General features: G+C 46.9%; 1 protein-coding gene across 24 annotated transcripts in view; it reads right to left on the bottom strand.

Moving 5' to 3' along the window:
• Nucleotides 1-21,695, bottom strand: part of WIPI2 (WD repeat domain, phosphoinositide interacting 2) — a 47,272-nt gene that overhangs the window by 12,110 nt on the left and 13,467 nt on the right. For 8 of the 24 annotated variants that reach the window (XM_065541618.2, XM_074034352.1, XM_045387834.3 and 5 more), the window contains 4 exons: nucleotides 8,672-8,841; nucleotides 6,383-6,479; nucleotides 5,853-5,950; nucleotides 5,018-5,110 (listed from right to left, as the gene is read on the bottom strand). In XM_065541618.2, the coding sequence (XP_065397690.1) occupies nucleotides 5,018-5,110; nucleotides 5,853-5,950; nucleotides 6,383-6,428 (237 nt within the window). In that variant the 5' untranslated portion in view covers nucleotides 6,429-6,479; nucleotides 8,672-8,841. Of the gene's footprint in view, nucleotides 1-5,017; nucleotides 5,111-5,852; nucleotides 6,296-6,382; nucleotides 6,480-8,671; nucleotides 8,842-8,928; nucleotides 9,131-10,586; nucleotides 10,680-21,695 lie in introns of those variants that run through there. The other 16 variants (XM_074034349.1, XM_045387830.3, XM_045387831.3 and 13 more) reach the window with 5 other exon arrangements.

The following is a 21,695-nucleotide window of genomic DNA, read 5'->3' as shown; positions in this document are numbered from 1 at the left end:
TGGGGTCCCCCAGGGCCCCCCTTGAGTGTCACCTCCACACTTTTTGCCCCAAGCATAGAAAAACACCTCCCTGTTCTATTGTTGACTTAATGTTCAATCTTTTCTTTAAACCTATTTTAATTGACTACTTACCCTCGACACTAACAGTCTTGAGGGCAAAAGTGGCATATCATTCTATTGTTCTGAGTCGTTTGAAGTTTAAACTATTAAAAATAAAAGCCTGGACCAGGCGCAGTGGCTCACGCCTGTAATTCCAGCACTTTGGGAGGCTGAGGCGGGCAGATCACCAGAGGTCAGGAGTTTGAGACCAGCCTGACCAACATGGAGAAACCTTGTCTCTACTAAAAATACAAAATTAGCCGGAAGTGGTGGCGCATGCCTGTAGTCCCAGCTACTCAGGAGGCTGAGGCAGGAGAATTGCTTGCACCTGGGAGGCGGAGGTTGTAGTGAGCCGAGATCGCGCCATTGCACTCCAGCTCTGGGCGACAGAGCAAGACTCTGTCTTGGAAAAAAAAAAAAAAAATAAACAGAAAATAAATAAAAGCCTGGACTTGTGTGTGGCACACAGGCAAGACCTTGTGGTCTGACGAGGCTTCAGACCCCACCAAGGTCTTTTCTGCCACTTTAAATTCAGTTACTGACCAAGAGTCGATTAGCTGGAAATCTCAACTACCTTATAAGCAGTCAATCCCAACTCACGAAATGGGAAGATGCACATGAAGAAAATCTTACTAAGACAAAGAACTAGGAATACAAACATGTGCCTGCTTTAATGGGAAGTGTCCTGAAGATGCCAACTTCCTCCAGTAAGTTAGTATCAGATGTGCGGATAATGAAACAGATATGAACATCCGGGGGAATAGAGAAGCACCAAGAAAATAGTGAGCAGGACTTTCAATGCTTGAATATTAAAAGAATACTAATCAAGTGATATAATGGTATTAAATCAGGACAAAAAGAAACAGACTGATGGAAAGCAAGGCCTTAAAATGGGTAGCATTCCAACTTTGCAGGGCAGGAAGAATTATTCAACATTCACACCCCTACTATACAAATTTCAGGAGGTTCAAACTGTTTTTTTTTTTTTTTTTTTGAGACAGAGTCTCGCTCTGTCGCCCAGGCTGGAGTGCAGTGGCCGGATCTCAGCTCACTGCAAGCTCTGCCTCCCGGGTTCACGCCATTCTCCTGCCTCAGCCTCCCAAATAGCTGGGACTACAGGCGCCCGCCACCTCGCCCGGCTAGTTTTTTGTGTTTTTTTTAGTAGAGATGGGGTTTCACCGTGTTAGCCAGGATGGTCTCGATCTCCTGACCTCATGATCCGCCCGTCTCGGCCTCCCAAAGTGCTGGGATTACAGGCTTGAGCCACCGCGCCCGGCCTTCAAACTGTTAAATATGAAAACTGTTCAGAATATTTAGACTGACAGAAGGCCGAGGTGGGCAGATCTCCTGAGGTCAGGAGTTCGAGACCACCCTGGGCAACATGGTGAAACCCTGTCTCTACTAAAATACAAAAAAATTAGCCGGGTGTGGGCCGGGTGCAGTGGCTCATGCCTGTAATCCCAACAGGTGCCCAGTAGGCAGGATGAATATGGGCACCTCAAGGAAGCCAGGCTACACGTCTAGCCCCAGGATCGGCACACACACAGGCCAAAGGGGTGAGGAAGGGGGCTGGGTGAGGAGCGGCTCCAGGGCAGAAACAGGCACAGGAGGGGAACTGAGCAGAAGCAGCAACACAGGAAAAACACAGAAAAGTGTGGTGTGAGGAAGACCAAGGGACACGAGGAGGCAGGAGCTCTACTAAAAATACAAAATTAGTTGGGCGTCAGGGTGCATGCCTGTAATCCGAGCTACTCAGGAGACTGAGGCAGGAGAATCGCTAGAACCCGGGAGGCAGAGGTTGCAGTGAGCCGAGATCACACCACTGCACTTGAGCCTAGGCGACAGAGCAAAACTCCATCTCAAAAAAAAAAAAAAAAAAAAAAAATTAGCTGGGTGTGGTGGCACGCACCTGTAGTCCCAGCTACTTGGGATGCTGAGGCATGAGAATCGCTTGAGCCCCAGAGGTGGAGGTTGCAGTGAGCTGAGATCGTGCCAATGTACTCCAACTTGGGCTACAGAGAGACTCCGTCTCAAAAGAAAAAAAAAAAAAGTAAAGAAAAGAATACCTAGGCCAAATACAGTACCTCATGCCTGTAATCCCAGCAGTTGGGGAGGCCAAGACAGGAGAAACAAACACTAGAGCCCAGGAGTTGAAGACCAGCCTGGGCAACATAGCGAGACCCCATCTCTACAAAAAACAAACAAAAAAAGCCAAGCCTGATGGTTCACTCCTGTTGTCCCAGGAGTGGAGGCTGCAGTGAGCCATGATCATGCCACTGCACTATCTCTGTGTTTATAAATAGTACAAAGCGGCCGGGCGTGGTGGCTCACTCCTGTAATCCCAGCACTTTGGGAGGCCGGGCGCGGTGGCTCACTCCTGTAATCCCAGCACTTTGGGAGGCCAAGGTGGGTGGTGACGAGGTCAGGAGTTCAAGACCAGCCTGACTAACATGGTTAAACCTCATCTACTCAAAATACAAAAATTAGCTGGGTGTAGTGGTGTGCGCTTGTAATCCCAGCTATTTAGGAGGCTGAGGCAGGAGAATGGCTTGAACCCAGGAGGCGGAGGTTGTGGTGAGCTGAGATCACACCACACTGTACTCTAGCCTGCGTGACAGAGCAAGACTCTGTTTCCAAAAAAAAAAAAAAAAAAAAAAAAAAAAAAAAAAAAAAGCAGCAGATGACCTACAGTGTAGAACACCAAAGAATTGTTTAGATAAATTATGGTAAACTTATACAATGGGAGAGTATACAGCCATTAGAAATCAGGATACAGGCCAGGCACAGAGGCTCCCTCCTGTAATTCTAGCACTTTGGGAGGCTGAGGTGAGTAGATTGCTTGAGCTCAGGAGTTAGAAACCACCCTGGCCAACATGGAGAAACCCCATCTCTACAAAAAATACAAAAATCAGCCGGGTGTGGTGGTGGGTGCCTGTAGTCTTGGCTACTTGGGAGGCTGAGGTAGAAGGATCACTTGAGCCTGGGAAGTGGAGGTTGCAGAGAGCAGAGATTGTGCCACAGTACTCCAGCCTGGGCGACAGAGCAAGCAAGACCTGTCTCAAAAAAAAAAAAAATTGGTACTTGAGGATAGTTGGTTCTCTCTGGATGGAGGGACACAAACTGAGTTTACAACATTGAGAATTAGAGAATGAAATATTTTCTGCATCCATATATAAAAATAACCATGGCAAAGGTTTTGTCCTCTGCAGCCTACACTTTTAGATGGAGACATAATTTTTTGGTGCACATCTACCATGCAATACTCATTAATTAAGAGTTGTTTTGTTGCCACATGACTGCAAGATTCTTGAAAGTAGGATTAAGTCACAGGCTTCAGTGGGGCCTCAGCACCTGGCACAGAGCAGGGCTAGGAAGGCCTTGCCGCTCTCACTCAACAGGTAAGAGGATTCCATGTAAAAGAAATCAAGTTTCCTCTTTATAGTCCAGAAAAAAATTATTCTATTTTTATGGGCCATAAAATTCCATCAAGTACTTTTGGGCCTTTGTAAGAGCTACTAAAAAACTTAACAGTGAGACTTTGATTAGTCAAAGGGTAACAGAATTTCAGGGCCATTTCAAAGGGAAAAGAAAAGGACAAGGTGATATTGGGACAGTCCAGCCTAATCAGAATCAAAGTCAGGCTTGGAGTCTGACCCCTCTGTTGCTGCCCGACTGGGCAGCCCCGGGCACACTGCTTAACCTCTCTGAGCCCTTGCTATGAAAGAGAAATACTTACCTTGCTGAGGGGGAACAAAGGAGGTAATGAAGATAAAAGATCCAGGATAATTCACGACCCAGAAGTGACCCATAAGCGGTGACATGATTATTACAGAACTCAGGTGTGAGACTGAAGAACAAAGATCCAGGCGGGAAAGCTAAGGAAGTGAGCCGACTTTTTATTGTATCTTATCTAGTCCATAGTTTGAGGGGAGAGATGACTTGAAAGGGGAGGCTATTTTAGGATTTCAATGAGAAGCAAAATCATATCCAAATCAAAGTAAAGGTCATCGGTGGGCAATGGAGAGCAGACTGGCATCCAGAGGGGACAACGGAGGTGGGAGAGCAGACGCGACCTCAAGACAGAAGAAGAGAAGACGGAACTTTCAAGAAAAGAGGAACCAAAACGAAAAGAGAGGCACAGTTCAAGTGAGGAAGAGAACGAGGAGCCTTCAGTCTCCTGGAGGCTGAGGGAGCCTCGCCACACGGTCACAGGTACACAGGGACATTTAGAGGCCATCCATCTCCTTTAAAGCCAGACATTCTTCTTACTGGAATCTCTTAAATTCGTAGTTAGAAATACACATGAAAGATTGAGACAAGACTTAAATACACTACTACCTATGGCAGCAACATATTAGAAACGTAAAGTCCCAAAAGGGTGATGTGGACATAAATCACAACTGAATACTGCACGGCCATTACAAGTGTTTTTGAACTTAGAGAAATGTCATGCAGAGTGAAAAAGGATAAATTACACCCATAGTAGGATCCCAATTTTGTTGACTAAAGAGAAAATGAAAGGAAATACATTGAAATGTGTTCAGATTGGCTGGATAGAATTCTGTCCTTGCTTTTTCACGTTTCATCACTGTCTGGGTTCTTTACTGTTATGTGTTAGTTTTATCATTTAGAAACACACTGGGTGAGCAGTGTGGTTACACACGGCACTTCTGTCTCTGGACATTTCTGTAATTTTTTACTACAAACATGGACCAGTTCTCCCGTCCCAGTGGCACACCGCAAGCGCCGCTCACTCTCGGGCAGCACACGCCCACGGCCTGACAAGCAGGTGGCTGTCTTTGCTTCTCCCGAAGCTGGTAAGCATAGGACCTTGCCTCTAAGTTGGCTGTGTGAACAGAAATGAAAAAGTCTGTGGACGCCGGGGCACCAGTACTCCCCCAGGGAAAAGCAGACTCACCTTCTCTGAAGCCGTGGCAAGTTTAGTTCCGCTTGCATCAAAGGCCAATGCCGCTAAAGGACTGTCATGAGCCGGAATCATGTTTGCAGCTCTCTGAAAAAGGGACACCAATAAAGTGTGGCCGCCACGCAGTGACAGGCCACGCCCCAGGGCTGGCACTCGGTCTGCAGTCTGAAAACGCCAATTAGCTGTTCCTAAAACACCATTGCAGTCCATACAAATGCCAAACCCACTTGATTTTCTGGGGCTGGGCATTCAAGGAAATGTTGCTCCAACTTTAGAAAAAGCAAAGCAGTTTATCCCGAAGGTTTTCTATGTTCCTTCAAACATTCCCGTGGTGAGGAGCTCAGCACTGGTCTGAACGCTGCAGCAGATCCAGAAGCAGAATGAGCCAGACCTGCTCTGCTACTGACAGAGAGTAGCGGGGCTGGGCGTGGGGCACCCACCTGTAATCCCAGCACTTTAGGGGGCCAAGGTGGGAGGATGGTTTGAGGCCAGCCTGGGCAACCCAGCAAGACTCCATCTCTACAAAAATAAAAAATTAGCTGGGTGTGGTGTTGCATGACTGTAACTCCTTGGGAGGCTGAGGCAGGAGGATCACTTGAGCCCGGGAGGTTGAGGCTGCAGCGAACTCGGACTGCATCACCACACTCCAGCCTGAGCGATAGAGCGAGACCCTGTCTCAAAAAAAAAAAAAAAAAAAAAAAAAGAAGAAAAAAAATGCAGTGGTTGTATTGCTGAGCCAAGAAAATCAGGATGTCAGGGACACCGCAGTGCTCCTCTTCAGGAAAAAGCCACACTTTAGAGAGCTATTCGAGTAGGAAAGGCATCTCACCAAATTAATGGTATCGAAGACCTGCACCTCTCCGATGGTCGCGCTCCCTGGGTACGCCAAGTAGCAGTTGTCGTTGTTGATTGACAGTGCACACAGGCCTGCAAATGACACACGGAGGACGAGATGCAAACTTCACCTGAGAGCTCCTTCTTGGATGTCAGACATAATTTAGCATTTATTTAACAGAGCATTAGGAACAAATAATAGCTTGGATACAATCTTGTTTGCTGTGTTAAGAAAGTTCTGCAAAGCAACCCCAAATCCCCACCTTAGGTGATACCAGTATTGTAAAGAGATTAAACGCCTTTGGTTTGAACTGATCAGTAACCTCAAACTTGAAAGTTGATCAAACCAATGAGTTTATGTGGTCACATGACCAGCATCAGTAGGCAGGCAGCTTGGTTTGGGATCAATACTTTTAAAATCTGTCTCATCTGCGGAACCTATAAAAAGAAAAAATCTCTCTCACCTATAGCTATCTTTCAAGGGCAAAATCAGAAAAAGGATTCTTTCCTCACAAGTTAGCTCACCTGCAGGGTTTGGAGGCGTCTCCCTGATTGTATGCAGCACCTTCATGTCCCGAATGTTGTGGATGTACAGGGACTCCTCCAGGCACACTATCAGCCTCTAGGCGAGAGAGGAAACGAAACCAAATGTGAAGCAAAGCCAGTGCAACATCTGCCCCAACCTCCACTTGACTGACTCCTGGATTAGACACTCTTGTTTCTTCTATTGCTATTGTATTTTATTTTTTTGGAGTCAACGTCTCACTGTGTCACCCAGGCTGGAGTGCAATGGCGTGATCTTGGCTCACTGCGACCTCTGCCTCCCGGGTTCAAGTGATTCTCCTGCCTCAGCCTCCCAAGTAGCTGGGATTACAGGTGCCTGCCACCATGCCTGGCTAATTTTTGTATTTTTAGTAGAGATGGGGTTTCGCCATGTTGGCCAGGCTGGTCTCGAACTCCTGACCTCAGGTGATCCACTCCTGCCTTGGCCTCACAATCTTAGTTCCTTCTAGAACACCATGCAGACCAATGTTGGAAGCGCCGAGGATACAGCTGTTTTCTACCAATAATCAAGAAGGAGCCGGCCCGGGTACACTTCTCTCTCACACTCACCCCAGCTCCACTGGGAATTCTAACGAGATCATTTTAGTTCAGTGTTAGGCAAATGCTAACCTACAGCTAAGACAAGTGTGCTGTCAATAGACTTGGAAAGATTTGCTTTTTAAAACTGATGCTGAGTGCGGCACAGGTAAAATGAAAATAAGGGGGTTTTAAAAGGTCTAACACTTTATTGTGCACTCAGATTATTTTGCAAGTTCCTGCTCCATTTGGAAGAAAATGAATGTGGACATGCAGACAATGCATCGCTGCGACGATTTATGCAAGAAAGATGACGGGCATGCACCCAGCTCTACATTAGTTGGATGTGAACACAATTTGTATGCTTTACAATTTTTAAATGCTGAAGATATTATGCCTTATAATTTCCCATTCTAACCAACTCTGTCAGTTAACAGACCAGTTCCCAGTTTCAAGTGTATAAGGTAAGAGCGTCTTTACTGTGACTTCACCTAGTCACCGTATCTCAGAGTGCAGCTACTGGCTGTCAACGTGTCCACTCTACAGCCAGCAGCCTCATCAGCTTTCCCCGCGGGGAATGTGGGCAGAATCAGATTGTGAGGGGTCCCCCGGGTGGCGCTGTTACCCTGGGCGTGAGCACAAGCTGGGAGACGGCCTCGTGAAACACGCACACGTGCCACCCACCATGTCCTTCCTCCGTGCCAGTCTTATTAGTTTAGGGGGAGATAAAGTAATAAATCCTTCATTTTGAATTCAAAGTTAAATTAACAATTTACAAAAGGAAAAAAAAGTCTAAAACTTTTTTTTTCTTTTTGAGACAAAGTCTCGCTCTTGCTGCCCAAGCTGGAGTGCAATGACATGACCTCGGCTTATTGCAACTTCCAACTCCTGGGTTCAAGCAATTCTCTTGCCTTAGACTCCTGAGTAGCTGGGATTACAGGTGCCTGCCACCACACCTGGCTAATTTTTGTATTTTTAGTAGAGATGGGGTTTCATCATGTTGGCCAGGCTGGTTTCAAACTCCTGACCTCAGGCAATCTGCCCACCTCGGTCTCCCAAAGTGCTGGGATTACAGGTATGAGCCACTGTGCCTGGCCAAATATTTTTTTTTTTTTTTTTTTTTGAGACAAGAGTCTCGCTGTTTCGCCCAGGCTGGAGTGCAGTGGCCAGATCTCAGCTCACTGCAAGCTCCGCCTCCCGGGTTCACGCCATTCTCCTGCCTCAGCCTCCCAAGTAGCTGGGACCACAGGCGCCTGCCACCTCGCCCGGCTAGTTTTTTGTATTTTTTTAGTAGAGACGGGGTTTCACCGTGTTAGCCAGGATGGTCTTGATCTCCTGACCTCGTGATCCGCCCGTCTCGGCCTCCCAAAGTGCTGGGATTACAGGCTTGAGCCACCGCGCCCGGCCAATATTTTTTGTTTTTAAGTAACATTTATAAAAGCAAAACCAGGTAATAAGTGAAAGAAACTCTGACATCCACCCTCTGGGTGGGGCCGGGGACGCCTGTATGGGAACAGTGTGGCAGAGGCCTGGGCATCTGTTGTGAATGGAACAGGCTGAGCAAAGCTGGTGGGTGAGGAAACAGAGCTGGTCGCTGTAGGCAAGGATCTGTGGCCGGCAACGTGGGGCCAGGCAGCAAGGGAATGATGGAGGGGCATGCCGGTTGGGTGGGCTTGTCCCAGAGTGCTGGAGGGAGCAACAGACAAGCCCACACCCAGGTGGGGCTGCGCTCACCTGCCTGTTGAGCTTCACAGCCAGAATCGTGTTGGAGTAGCTGTAGTTGCAGATCTCAGTTCCCTTCTTAAAGTGGCAAACCTTTAGCTTCCTTGGTGCTTTAAGGCTCACGATGGCCACTAGGCTGCTGGAGAACAATCTCTCTACGATGCACACATCTTCCGTGTCAGCTGAAACCACAAAGGTAAGTATATGCGTGAACATCTCCACATGGCTATGGCCATAGGTAGAGTCTGCGCTCAAAAACAAACACCTGCCTGGGTGACACGCAGGGCACAGCGCTGGGGGTGCCTGCAGAACATGTGGTCATGCAGTGGGGACAGCCCCGGGGGTCTGAGGGTCTTGACTGGCTGCAGCCTCAGGAGCGTTTCCACTGTAAGGATGGCCCCTCATGAGCATTCACACGAAAGACAAAGGTTCCTTTCAATCAGTTCTGTTGCTGGATTTGAATGGTGTAACCTAAAAACACACGAGTTCAGGAACCAAACTACCAGGTAAAGTGAAAGAGTAAGGTCTAGGGGCTCCCTTCATTAAGACACAAACTACTAGGAAACTGCAGTTGCTTCCCCTGGGTTCCACAGACTCATGTGCTGAGCGCTGGCCTACGTGCTCGCATACCGCGGCTGGCCAAAGAACCACACGTCCCAAGTGGCCTGACACATATTTACTTATTAAAAAGATGTTGCTCTTACACTCATGTGTCACAAAACGCTGACATACATTCTAAGAAATGCCCTGTAGGGGCCGGGTGTGATGGCTCACGCCTGTAATCCCAGCACTTTGGGGGGCTGATGCGGGCGGATCAGAGGTCAGGAGAGGGAGACCATCTTGGCTAATATGGCGAAACGCCATCTCTACTAAAAATAAAAAAAATTAGCCGGGCATGTTGGCGGGTGCCTGTAGTCCCAGCTACTCGGGAGGCTGAGGCAGGAGAATGGTGTGAACCCGGGAGGTGGAGCTTGCAGTTAGCCGAGATCGCGCCACTGCACTCCAGCTTGGGCGACAGAGTGAGACTCCGTCTCGGGGGGGAAAAAACAAACAAACACACACTAAGAAACACCCTGTAAGCAATTCTGCCGTGCAAACACAAATCTAGATGGTAGGCCTACTACGCCCCTAGGCTGTATGCTGTGGCCTGTGGCTCCTGGCTCCAGATTTGCACAGCATGTGACTAACTGGATACTGTGGCCAGCGGCAGCACAGTGACAAGTACTCGTGTGTCTAAATGAAACATGGGAAAACTGCAGCAAAAACATGGCCTGCTCCTCTCACAGGACCACCGTCGCACCCGCAGCCCCTCGCTGCCCCACACGCCATCGTGCAGCGTGACACCACTTCAAATGGAACAGGCCATAAACACAAGTGCATCATCCTAAGCTCTTCACAGCGTCCATTCAGTGTCTTCTCAGTTGCTTTTACCAGAAAGCTGCCATAAAACCTTCTTTCTGACAACAGCAAGTGACCTTCATTCAAAAGGAACACATGCAAGCGTCTGCCACAAATAGGGAGACGGTGGCGTGGTTGCAGGGCCAGGGAGGACAGGCTCTGTCCGCAGCTTCTCTGCTCAGGAGCATCTCAGACTAGGGGCCACCGTCTTCCAGGATCTATCAACGAAAGGCACAATCAGGAGGGATCACGCCAGTGCGTGGACACAGGAGTCTTTGTCAGCAGATGCACCTCTAGCACCTGGCACGCAGCACCACTCAGACACGAGGCCAACCCAACTCAGAGACAGTGCATAACACGGAATGTCAATTATTTGCAGTAAAAATAATTTCCCTAAAGATCAGACCCTGGTTCTCCGACCAGTCCTCTCTTTCCCTCAGGAGATCGACATGGATACCAGGTTATGGCAGCCCTGCTTGCTAGGCGGTGGGCGACAAAGAGGGTTGGGGCCAGATGCGGTGCTTCACACCTGTAATCCCCGCACTTTGGGAGGCCAAGGTAGGAGGACTGCTTGAGGCCAGGAATTCGACACCAGCCTGGGCAACACAGTGAGGTCCCATCTCTACAAAAAAATACAAAAATTAGTTGGGTGTGGTGGTGCATGCCTGTGGTAGCTGAGGTAGGAAGAATGCCTGATCCCAGGAGGCTGAGGCTGCAATGAGCTGTGATCGTGCTCCTGCACGCCAGCCCAGGCAAAAGAGTGAGACCCTGTCTGTAATACCAGCCCTGCCCCCAAAAGGAGGGTGGGACTGAATGACGATCGTGGCTGGTGTCCTGAGGCTGCTACCCTCACTTCTCGAATCCAGCAGCCAGATGTGCAAATCCAGTGGCACAAGGCCCTTCCTCCGCCACTGTCCAGCCTCTCACTCTCCAGGCACCCTGTTCTCAGGTAGTACTTGGTAGTATTTGGGGCTGCACGCACTGGCCCAGTTGCATCCTGTACCTGTCGCCTCTAGCAGTCACCACGCTTACCACTGAGAATCTAGGCAATGGCTGAGCGACAAAGTTCCCAGCTGGACCGATGGTCTGAGGACAGGTGCCGTGTTTGGCCCATTCACGGCTGCACCCCCAGGTCTAATGTCACCTGTCATGGAGGAGGAGCTCCTTCCACACTGGCTGAACGGATGGAATGGACCTTATGACCAGATTTTGGATATTTCTCAAACTCCCCCAAATGGTGTTGTTTTAAAAACACCATTAAAAACAAAACCAAACAAACAAAAAAACTCAATCTCTGTGCCATTCAGTTTCAGTGGTGAAATGCTGTTACCCCCAGTACCACACCAAGAGGCAGAAGTGCTCTTGGTGAAGCTCAGCGGCATGCGTCCTAACACACGCGCTGGGCGTGCGTGCAGCACCGCAACCTTGGCGAGTACTGGGTGCAACGGTGACCATGCAGGAACACGAATTTAACAATCACATTCCAGTCTCAGCTCTCTTCTAATTAGCTGTAAGGCCTGGTACCTATTTCCCGAATGGTGATAGAAGAGTTGGACTCTCGGCTTCAACTCCAGGGCTGGGACACATAGGAAAACCTGGTATACACAAAACTGGTTTTTTATTAAGTAAAATTTTATTTAAATCCACTGGCCTCCTAAATCCAATCAGTGGTAAAAAGAACTGACTTCCAAATAGGGCTGCTCCTGCACACGCACAGGCTCTGCATCCGTGAACTCGCCTGCCTGGGAAGGTTTATTTGTGACCCCACACGAACACGCACAGTGGTTTACAGCCCTCTGTGGACACGTGCAGAGCGGGAAGTTTTTTCTGTTTTTTTTTTGTTTGTTTGTTTGTTTTTGAGACAGAGTCTCACTCTGTCGCCCAGGCTGGAGTGCAGTGGCGCAATCTCGACTCACTGCAACCTCCGCCTCCCGGGTTCATGCCATTCTCCTGCCTCAGCCTCCTGAGTAGCTGGGACTACAAACGTCCGCCACCACGCCTGGCTAATTTTTGTATTTTTAATAGAGACAGGGTTTCACCATGTTGGCCAGGCTGGTCTTCAACTCCTGACCTCAGCTGATCTGCCCACCTTGACCTTCCAAAGTGCGTCACTGCGCCCAGCCTCGGGAAAAGATTTGAGTCACATGACGCACATGTTCCTGGCTGAGATCACACAGGGCAACGTCCTGTCTTCTCGTGTTGATTCTGAAAACAACCGTCCTTTTCGTGGTCTATTTAGGGCTACCGAGTGTCTGCTTATTGCACTTTTGCGTTTTTGTTCATTTCACTGTTGGCTCCGGCACAGTGCTGAGCGTCGTCCAGTGTCCCTAAGCACAAGCAGCCTGTGATGCGCCCCACAGAGAAAACATACATGTGGGCTGAGTTCTATATGAGCTGCGAGTTCAATGTTAGCGAACCAACAATCCGCATTCCGTCAGCATGTCTGGAGGCAGGGAAGCACACACAAAATGAGGTTGTCTTTTGATCAGCTGATGCAAACACTGCGACCAGAGGCTACCTAACAATCCTTCCCCTGGGAGCAACACTTCATGATTCGCTAATCCAGCATCCCAGAGATTTACAGACTAGAACTGCGAATAACAAGAATCAACTGTATTTTTAGTTTTTTTTCAAAGAATAGGTTCTTACTGCTTTGCTTGGTAAAACTTATTTACTTCACCCATTCAACACAAACAGCAGATCCTACCAGGAGAGACCATCCCAAGTATACAGTGGTAAACAGGGCGGTGCCTGCCATCACGGAGAGGGGGCCAAAGAGATGTGCGCCCAGGGCCCTGTGTGGCACCGAAACTGTCAAGGGTCAGCAAAGGAGACTGAGTAAGAGAAAAGCCAGGACCGTGCATGAGATGGAAGCCAACAGAAGAGGGTATCTGAAGAACAGCAAGCGGGCAACTGTGCCCAGCATTGCAGAGGAGGGAAGAGGAAATGAATACACGTCCCCTGAGTCTGGGAACGAGCAGCTTACACGGAGACCTTGACATATTTTGATGGAGATGGCTGAAAGGAAGAATGGCTGAAACATGAAAGAGAGTGAGAAGTGGAAAAAAACTTAGGCAACTATCTACAGGAGTTATGCTACAAGCCGGGCACAGGGGCTCATGCCCGGAGTTCCAGCACTTTGGGAGGCCGAGGCAAGCAGATACCTGAGGTCAGGAGTTCGAGGCCAGCCTGGCCAACATGGTGAAACCCTGTCTCTACTAAAAATACAAAAAATGAGCCGGGCATCGTGGTGGGCACCTGTAATCCCAGCTCTTTGGGAGGCTGAGGCAGGAGCATCACTTGAACCTGAGAGACGGAGGTTGCAGTCAGCCAAGATGGCACCACCACACTCCAGCCTGGGCAGCAGAGCGAGACTCTACCAAAAAAACAAAAACAAAAACCAAAACCAAAAAAAGAAGTTATGCTCTGGAGAAGCAGAAATGTGGGAGGGGCTGGGGGATATGCACGGGCAAGGGAAGTTTCTGTCTTCAAATACAGGAGCTACTAGATACACTGAGATGGATTTATGGTTGAGACTGCATGCCTGGAGGAACAAACCACTTAGGAGGCTGGTCAGGTGAAGAAGGAAAGAGAAGGGAGCCCCAGGCCGACAGCACCAACCTCTCTTGAAGCAGCAACAGGTGTTAATTGTGATGGGATGGAGATGGGAGATTTCAGAGTGAGGACAGTATGAGACGATCATCTCAAAGAGCAAGCAACACAGTTATAAGAAAAATGCAGGACCACCAGCAGGCACTGGCAGGTCTCCATTAGAGGTGGTGATAAATTCCAATTCAACTAGACAGAGAAAGATTGTACCAACCCAACAGATGCAGAAAAAGCATGAGAAAATGCAATGCTCATTTATGGTAGAAATTTAAGAAACCTAGAATGAGGAAGAACCTTCTTTCGCTGATGAACAACAGTTAAGAAAATCTACAGCTGACACTGTACTTAATGGTGAAGACATCTAAACTCTTCCCATTACGACCAGAAACAAGGCAAGGATACTCCCTCTCCCTACTTTGTGCTGGCGAGTCTTACACACTGCAGTGAAGCAAGAAAAAGAAAGAAAGGCACAAACATTAGAAAACAAGATGCCAAACAGTCTCTACTGCCACCTTAAGGAATCTATAGGCAACTATCTAATACATGAATTTAGCAAAGTCATAGGATACAATATTAAAATATAAAAAATCAATTATACGTTTAGGCCAGCAAACTGGAAAGGTAAATGAATTAATTTTCTTTTACGATACTGTCAAAATCCAAAGTGTTAGAAATAAATTTTACTGAAGATGTAAGACCTCCATATCAAAAAAAAAAAAAAAATCATAGAATATTACCAAAACAAAATTAAAAAGAGGTAAATAAATGAAGAGATTACCATGTTCATGGACTGGGTATTCAATATTATTAACTTATCAACTCTCAAATTGATCTCTAGGTCCAATCCCATCCCAATCATAATCCCAACAGGCTTTTTTGCAGACGAAGTGGATTTTAAATTTTATATGGAAAGAAAAAGAAACTAGAAAATGCAAAGCTATCCTGAAAAAGAACAAAGTTGAAGACTGACACACAGACCATTAGAAGAGAATACACAGCCCAGAAACAGACTCTCAGGTATAGGACTGTAAAGCACCAAAGCAATCCCAGGGGGGAAGGAAAATCTTCTCAACAAATGATGATGGAATAGGAATCCATTAGGAAAAAAATAACCTTGATTTACACCTCACAACATACATGACAATTAATGAGATGGATTACTGGCTTAAATATAAAAACTTCAGCTTTTATGCATAGTGTTAACTATATAAAGCTTTCACAGAACACACAGGAAAACACCTTCCTGACTCTAGGGTAGGCAAAAGTTTCTTGGACACAGCCTAGAAAGCAAAAACCATAAACGGAAAAAAACAAAACAAAACAAAAACCCATAAATAAATAGGACTGCATCAAAATTTAAACCATTTGCTCAAAGAAAGAAAACAGGCAAGCCACAGACGAGGAGAAAATAGTCACAAAACATATCTGACAAAGGACTACTATCCAGAATATGTAAAGAGCTCTAACAACTCTATAATAAAAACATAAACAACCAAACCTAAAAAGCAACAAAAGACTGGAACAGACATGTCACAGAAGAAGATATACAGATGGCCAACAAGCACATGAAAATGTTCAGCATCATTAGTTACCTGAGAAATTCAAATTAAAACCACGAAGATATCATTACACATACATCAGAAGGGCTAAAAAGAAAAAAACTAATAACATCAAAAGTTGGTGAGGAGGCTGGGTGCTGTGGCTCACGCCTGTAATCCCAGCACTTTAGGAGGTCGAGACGGCCAGATCGCTTGAGGTCAGGAGTTCCAGGCCTGCCTGGCCAACACGGTGAAACCCTGTCTCTACTAAAAATACAAAAATTAGCCAGGTGTGGTGGTGAGCATTGTAATCCCAGCTACCTGGGAGGCTGAGGGAGGAGAAACACTTGAACCCCGGAGGTGGAGGTGGTTGCAGTGAGCAGAGATTGTGCACTGCACTCCAGCCTGGGCGACAGAGAGAGACTCTATCTCAAAAAAAAAAAAAAAAAAAAAAAAGTTAGTGAGGACGTAGAGCAATCAGAACTCTCATACAGCACTGACGGAACCACAAATGGTATAGTCACTTAGGAGAAGGTTATGGGGGTTTCTTACAAAACTAAACACATACCTACCCAACAATTCCACTACAATATTTATCTAAGATAAGTGAAAATATGTGTCCACTAAAAGACTTGTATGAGAATGTTCACAGTAGCTTTGTTCATAATAGCTAAACTACAAAGAGCCCAGATATCTGTCATGAAGAGAATGCATCAACGACTATCATATATTCACATACTGGGCAAATGAGACAAGATGTGGATAAATCTAAAAAAAATGCAGAGCGAAAGAAACATCATCAAAAGAGTAGATGCTCCGTTCATATCAAGTTCTAGAAAAGACAAAACTAATCTATAGTAGAAAAAACCAGAACACTCGTTGCCTCTTGGGGAATGTTGGCAGAAGGGAGCTGAGACTGGAAGAAGTATGAGAGAACTTTCTGGAGTGATGGTAAACCTTGATAGGGTTTCAGTTCACAGAGATGCAGGCATTTGCTAAAGCTCACATAGTGTTCACTCAAGATACATGCATTCCACTGCAAGTACATTTTACCTTACAAGAAAAAAATAAACATTGAACTCTACTCAGTATTGAGGAGAAATGTACTGATGCCCATCATCTACCTGGAAACGCCCACACAAAAAATATAGCCAGGTATGGTGGCTTGTCTGTAATCTCAGCACTCCGGGAGGCTGAGGTGGGAGGATCATTTGAGCCCAGGAGTTTGAGATCAGCCTGGACAACACAGCCAGATCTTGTCCCTATAAAAAAAATCGAAAATTTAGCTGAGCATGGCGGTGCACTCCTGTAGTCTCAGCAACTCTGGAGGCAGAGGCAGGAGAATCGCTTGAGCCCCGGAGGTCAAGGCTGTAGCAAGCTATGATTGCACCACCGCACTCCCAGGCTGGCAGCCTGGGTGACAGAGCTAGAAGCTGTCTCAAAAAAAGAAATAAAAGTAAAAAAAAAAAAATGGATGGGGGTATGAGGGTGTGTGTGTGTGTGTGTGTGTGTGTGTGTGTGTGTTAGGACAAGTATAGTAAAATGTTAAGGGAAGGGCCAGGCACGATGGCTCACGCCTGTAATCCCAGCACTTTGGGAGGCCGAGATGGGCGGATCACAAGGTCAGGAGATCGAGACCATCCTAGCTAACACGGTGAAACCCCGTCTCTACTAAAAATACAAAAAAGTAGCCGGGTGTGATAGTGGGTGCCTGTAGTCCCAGCTACTTGGGAGGCTGAGGCAGGAGAATGGCGTGAACCCAAGAGGCAGAGCTTGCAGTGAGCTGAGGTTGCGCCACTGCACTCCAGCCTGGGTGACAGAGTGAGACTCGTCTCAAAAAAAAAAAAAAAGTTAAGGGAAGAATCTAAGTGGTGGATACACAGGTGTTAGCTGTAAAATACTTTCAACTTTTCAGTTTGAAAATTTCCTTTAACAAAATGTTAGAAAGAAAAATGATGTCTTCAGTTGCTTACGTGCAGGTGCTAAGAAGGTAATACCACCAACCATCATTTGGAAATGGTTTTCCTAAAATGTTAATGGGAAAAAGCAGAGCTTTCAGAATGTTTTAAACAGGGATGGGAGGATGAAGGCAGAAAAGCTCTTTTTTAACTGCAAATATTCACAAAAGAGAACAGTAAAATGAACCTCCATATACTCACCACCTAATCCAACAAATATTAACTTTCCACCATTTTGCTTCAACGATTTTTTCTTTATTGAAGTTTGGAAGAGAAGCTCCTTCCGACACTCACCCTAAATGCTTCAGAGTAAGCTCCTCTACATAAGAAAGGTCACAGGCAAGCATCCTTCCCAGCCCCTGAATGCAAGGGAGGGATTCCTTACATCCAATACACTCCAAGTACTGAAGGTAAAACACGACCCCAAAGTATTAGAGGACCACCTTGGGAAACGTTTTATGTACATGCCGGGAGTAGGAAAAACCCTTTCTAGCATTTAGAAGCCTTACAAAAAAAGACCAATGCATTTAAGTATATAGAAATTCAAGACTTCAGAATGGTGAAAAGAATCATAAACAAGGTCAAAAGGCAAATGACAGTCCAGAAGAAAAATATTTGCAACCCCTAACAAATGGCTAATTTGCTTTAAGTCATTAGGAGATAAATAACTCAACAGAAAAACAGGCAAAGGGCAGAAACAGGTAGTTAAGAAAACAACAGCAGCAGCACATGACTGCATGGAAAAAAAAAAAAGAACTCAGTTTGAGTTGATTTAAGAATTATGAATAAAGCCTGGCACGGTGGTTCAGGCCTATAATCTCAGCACTTTGGGAGGCTGAGGCAGGTGGATCACTTGAGGTCAGGAGTTTGACACCAGCCTGGCCAACATGGTGAAATCCCATCTCTACTAAAAAAAAAATACAAAAATTGGATGAGCGTGGTGGCATATGCCTGTGGCCCCAGTTACTAAGGAGGCTGAGGCAGGAGAACTGCTTGAACTCGGGAAGTGGAGGTTGCACGCAGTGAGCCACCTCCTCCTGTGCGGACATGGGCAGCAGCAGAGGCAGGCCAGAAACTAAGTGTCAGGGCCAACCGCAAAGACCAGGTCTCCATGGATAAGTGGATGGGCTTCAGGAGTCTCTAACACCGCTAAAACCATATGATAAACACTGAGTGTTCTGGGGGAAATAGATCTATAACTCTCATCACATTTACACGAGTCAGTAACCAAAAGTAGGAGAGGTGGCTCTGCAAAGGGCAGAGATGAACCACCAATCATTCTGGAGTGAACACATTTTTGTCATTACTTAAGACTAATAGGCCAGGGCCAGGAGCAGTGGCTCCTGCCTGTAATCCCAGCACTTTGGGAAGCTGAGGCGGGTGGATTACCTGAGGTCAGGAGTTCGAAACCAGCCTGGCCAACATGGTGAAACCCCATCTCTACTAAAAATACAAAATGTAGCCAGGCGTGGTGGTGCATGCCTCTAATCCCAGCTACTCGGGAGGCTGAGGCAGGAGAACTGCTTGAACCCAGGAGGCAGCGAGCTGAGATCTTGCCATTGCACTCCAGCCTGGGCGATACAATGAGACTATGTCTCAAAAAAAAAAAGAAAAAAAAAAAACAACTAATAGGTCAGGCACATTGGCTCATACCTGTAAGCCCAGCACTTTAGGAGGCTGAGGCAGGAAGATGGCCTGAGCCCACAAGTTCAAGACCAGCCTCGGCAACACAGTGAGACCCCAACTCTTAAAAAAAAAAAAAAAATTAGCTGGGCGTGGTGTACCTATAGGCCCAGCTATGTGGGAAGGGGGAAGATCACTTGAGCCCGGGAGGTTGAGGCTACAGTGAGCCATGTTGACACCACTGCACTCCAGCATGAGTGACAGAGCGAGACCCTGTGTTTTAAAAACGCAGTAGTAGTAGTGGTGGTGGTGGTAACAGCCATAACACAAAAGGATGCACTTCGCAGTGACACTGAGTTCTACAGACCAATCTGACTAGATCTTTTCAGGAATACACCTTTCAGAAAGCAACCTACTTTTATATATTGCTAGTAGTTTAGGTTTGCTGCCATTTTTCTACCATATTATTTTAAGATGCTCTAATATTTTTCTATTACACTTCACATACAGATGAACTTTCTTATTTTTTATTATTTTTGAGACAGAGTCTTTTCTGTTGCCCAGGCTGGAGCGCAGTGGCACAATCTTGGCTCACTGCAACCTTTGACTCCCAGGTCCAAGTGATTCTCCTGCCTCAGCCTCCCGAGTAGCTGGGATTACAAGAGCGCGCCACCATGTCGGCTAAATTTTTGCATTTTTAGTAGAGGCAGGGTTACACCATGTTGGCCAGGCTGTTCTCGAACTCCTTACCTCAGGTGATCCACCCGCCTCAGCCTCCCAAAGCGTTGGGATTACAGGTGTGAGCCACCGCACCCGGCCCAGATGAGCTTTTAAACACATAAATATACATGGAACCCGCATACCCAGAACAATCACTTTCCACTAAACTGAAGTACAAACCTGGCTCAGCCCTCCCATGAAATAACGGTGGACAGTGGATCAGGCTGCTAGGTGAAAGACACCATAAAAATCAAATGAAAGGCCGGGCGCGGTGGCTCAAGCCTGTAATCCCAGCACTTTGGGAGGCCGAGACGGGCGGATCACGAGGTCAGGAGATCGAGACCATCCTGGCTAACACGGTGAAACCCCGTCTCTACTAAAAAATACAAAAAACTAGCCGGGCGAGGAGGCAGGCGCCTGTAGTCCCAGCTACTTGGGAGGCTGAGGCAGGAGAATGGCGTAAACCCGGGAGGCGGAGCTTGCAGTGAGCTGAGATCCGGCCACTGCACTCCAGCTCGGGTGACAGAGTGAGACTCCGTCTCAAAAAAAAAAAAAAAAAAAAAAAAAAATCAAATGAAAGCAAAGAAACCAGACTGCACAGATGTACTGACTCAAGATGACACGTCCCAGGAAACCGGTGCCAAGAGGCATTCAGGCTGACACTAAGAAAGGCTGAATATGGCAGGGTGTGGTAGCTCACGCCTATAATCCCAGCACTTTGGGAGGCCGAGGCAGGCGGGCCATGAGGTCAGGAGATCGAGATCATCCTGGCTAACATGGTGAAACCCCGTCTCTACTAAAAATACACACACACAAAAATTAGCTGGGTGTGATGGCGCTACTGTAGTCCCAGCTACTCGGGAGGCTGAGGCAGGAGAATGGCGTGAACCCGGGAGGCGGAGCTTGCAGTGAGCCGAGACTGTGCCACTGCACTCCAGCCTGGGTGACAGAGCCAGACTCCAACTCAAAAAAAAAAAAAAAAAAAAAAAGACAAAGGTTGAACGCAAACTCCAGTGATCTCCAGGGTCAAAGGCCTTGCTTTTAGCACTCATTCTAGGTGGCCTTAGCCACCGTTTCTGCCAAACTTCCCTCCTAGAGATTGCCTGACTAAAAGTTAAGAAATTAATCACTTGATTTAAAAAAGAATGTTGCTTTTTGCTTCTGCTGGCGTGGTCTATAGCTGACAACGATGAACCTCCTGGAGTGGGAAGGGAAGAACGAGGCCATGAGATAATTGCTTGAATCCACTTCCACGTGTGCCTGCGGCTCCGCCAGGATGCAAGGTAGCATTCCATCACCACAGATTTACGCCAAGAGACGCTCGTGGTTTCTCCTCTGTAGGATCCATTACTATAAATCTCACTGAAATTAATATTCCAACCAATGCACCGCCTGTCAAATAGGACTAACATCAGAAAGCACCATTTCTCAAACCTTAAGACGTAGATGATGGCCCGTAAAGTAAATGATTAGTTTCTTGGCAAAGCAGGAAGGTTTGATAAAAGGTGTTATATGTCAACGGCTTCGCTTCCATAATCAACGCAGGCTCTAATCACTTTTGCTGAGCTAAGGAGCAATCTGCTTGTGCTGGGTTTCAGAACTGAATGTTTATGAGATCTGTTTTCCTAGCTCAGAAACCAGCTTAGCAAATGCAAAGAAAACACACAGTGCAGCTTTTGAAAAAAGCCAACTTCTAAACTTTTGTGATCTTTTACAAATAATAAACCGATATCCTTCATTTATTTTGCCTAACAGTGTAGGATATTGTTGTAGAATATTTTAGAGAAAAGAGACCACATTTTGTGCATTATGTATATTCAAAAAACGAGGACGACAACAAAAATGCACATGGAGAGAGAAAATGATCACATGAGAGGCTGGGCGCGGTGGCTCACACCTGTAATCCCAGTGCCGATCATATGAGAGGCCGGGCGCGGAGGCTCACGCCTGTAATCCCAGCAATGATCACGAGAGGCCGGGCGCGGAGGCTCACGCCTGTAATCCCAGCGCTTTGGGAAGCTGAGGTGGGAGGACTGCTTGAGACCAGGAGTTCAAGACCAGCCTACGCAACATAGTAAGACCCCGTTTCTACAAAAATTACAAAAAAATTAGCCATGTGTAGTGGTGCGTGCCTCTGGTCCCAGATAGGAGGCTGAGGGGGGAGGATCACTTGAGCTCAGGAGGTCAAGG

This window comes from Macaca fascicularis, chromosome 3 (assembly GCF_037993035.2).
Source record: "Macaca fascicularis isolate 582-1 chromosome 3, T2T-MFA8v1.1".
NCBI lineage: Eukaryota > Metazoa > Chordata > Mammalia > Primates > Cercopithecidae > Macaca > Macaca fascicularis.
Note: the sequence above shows the minus strand (reverse complement) of the source record. Positions and strands in the feature narration are given on the sequence as shown.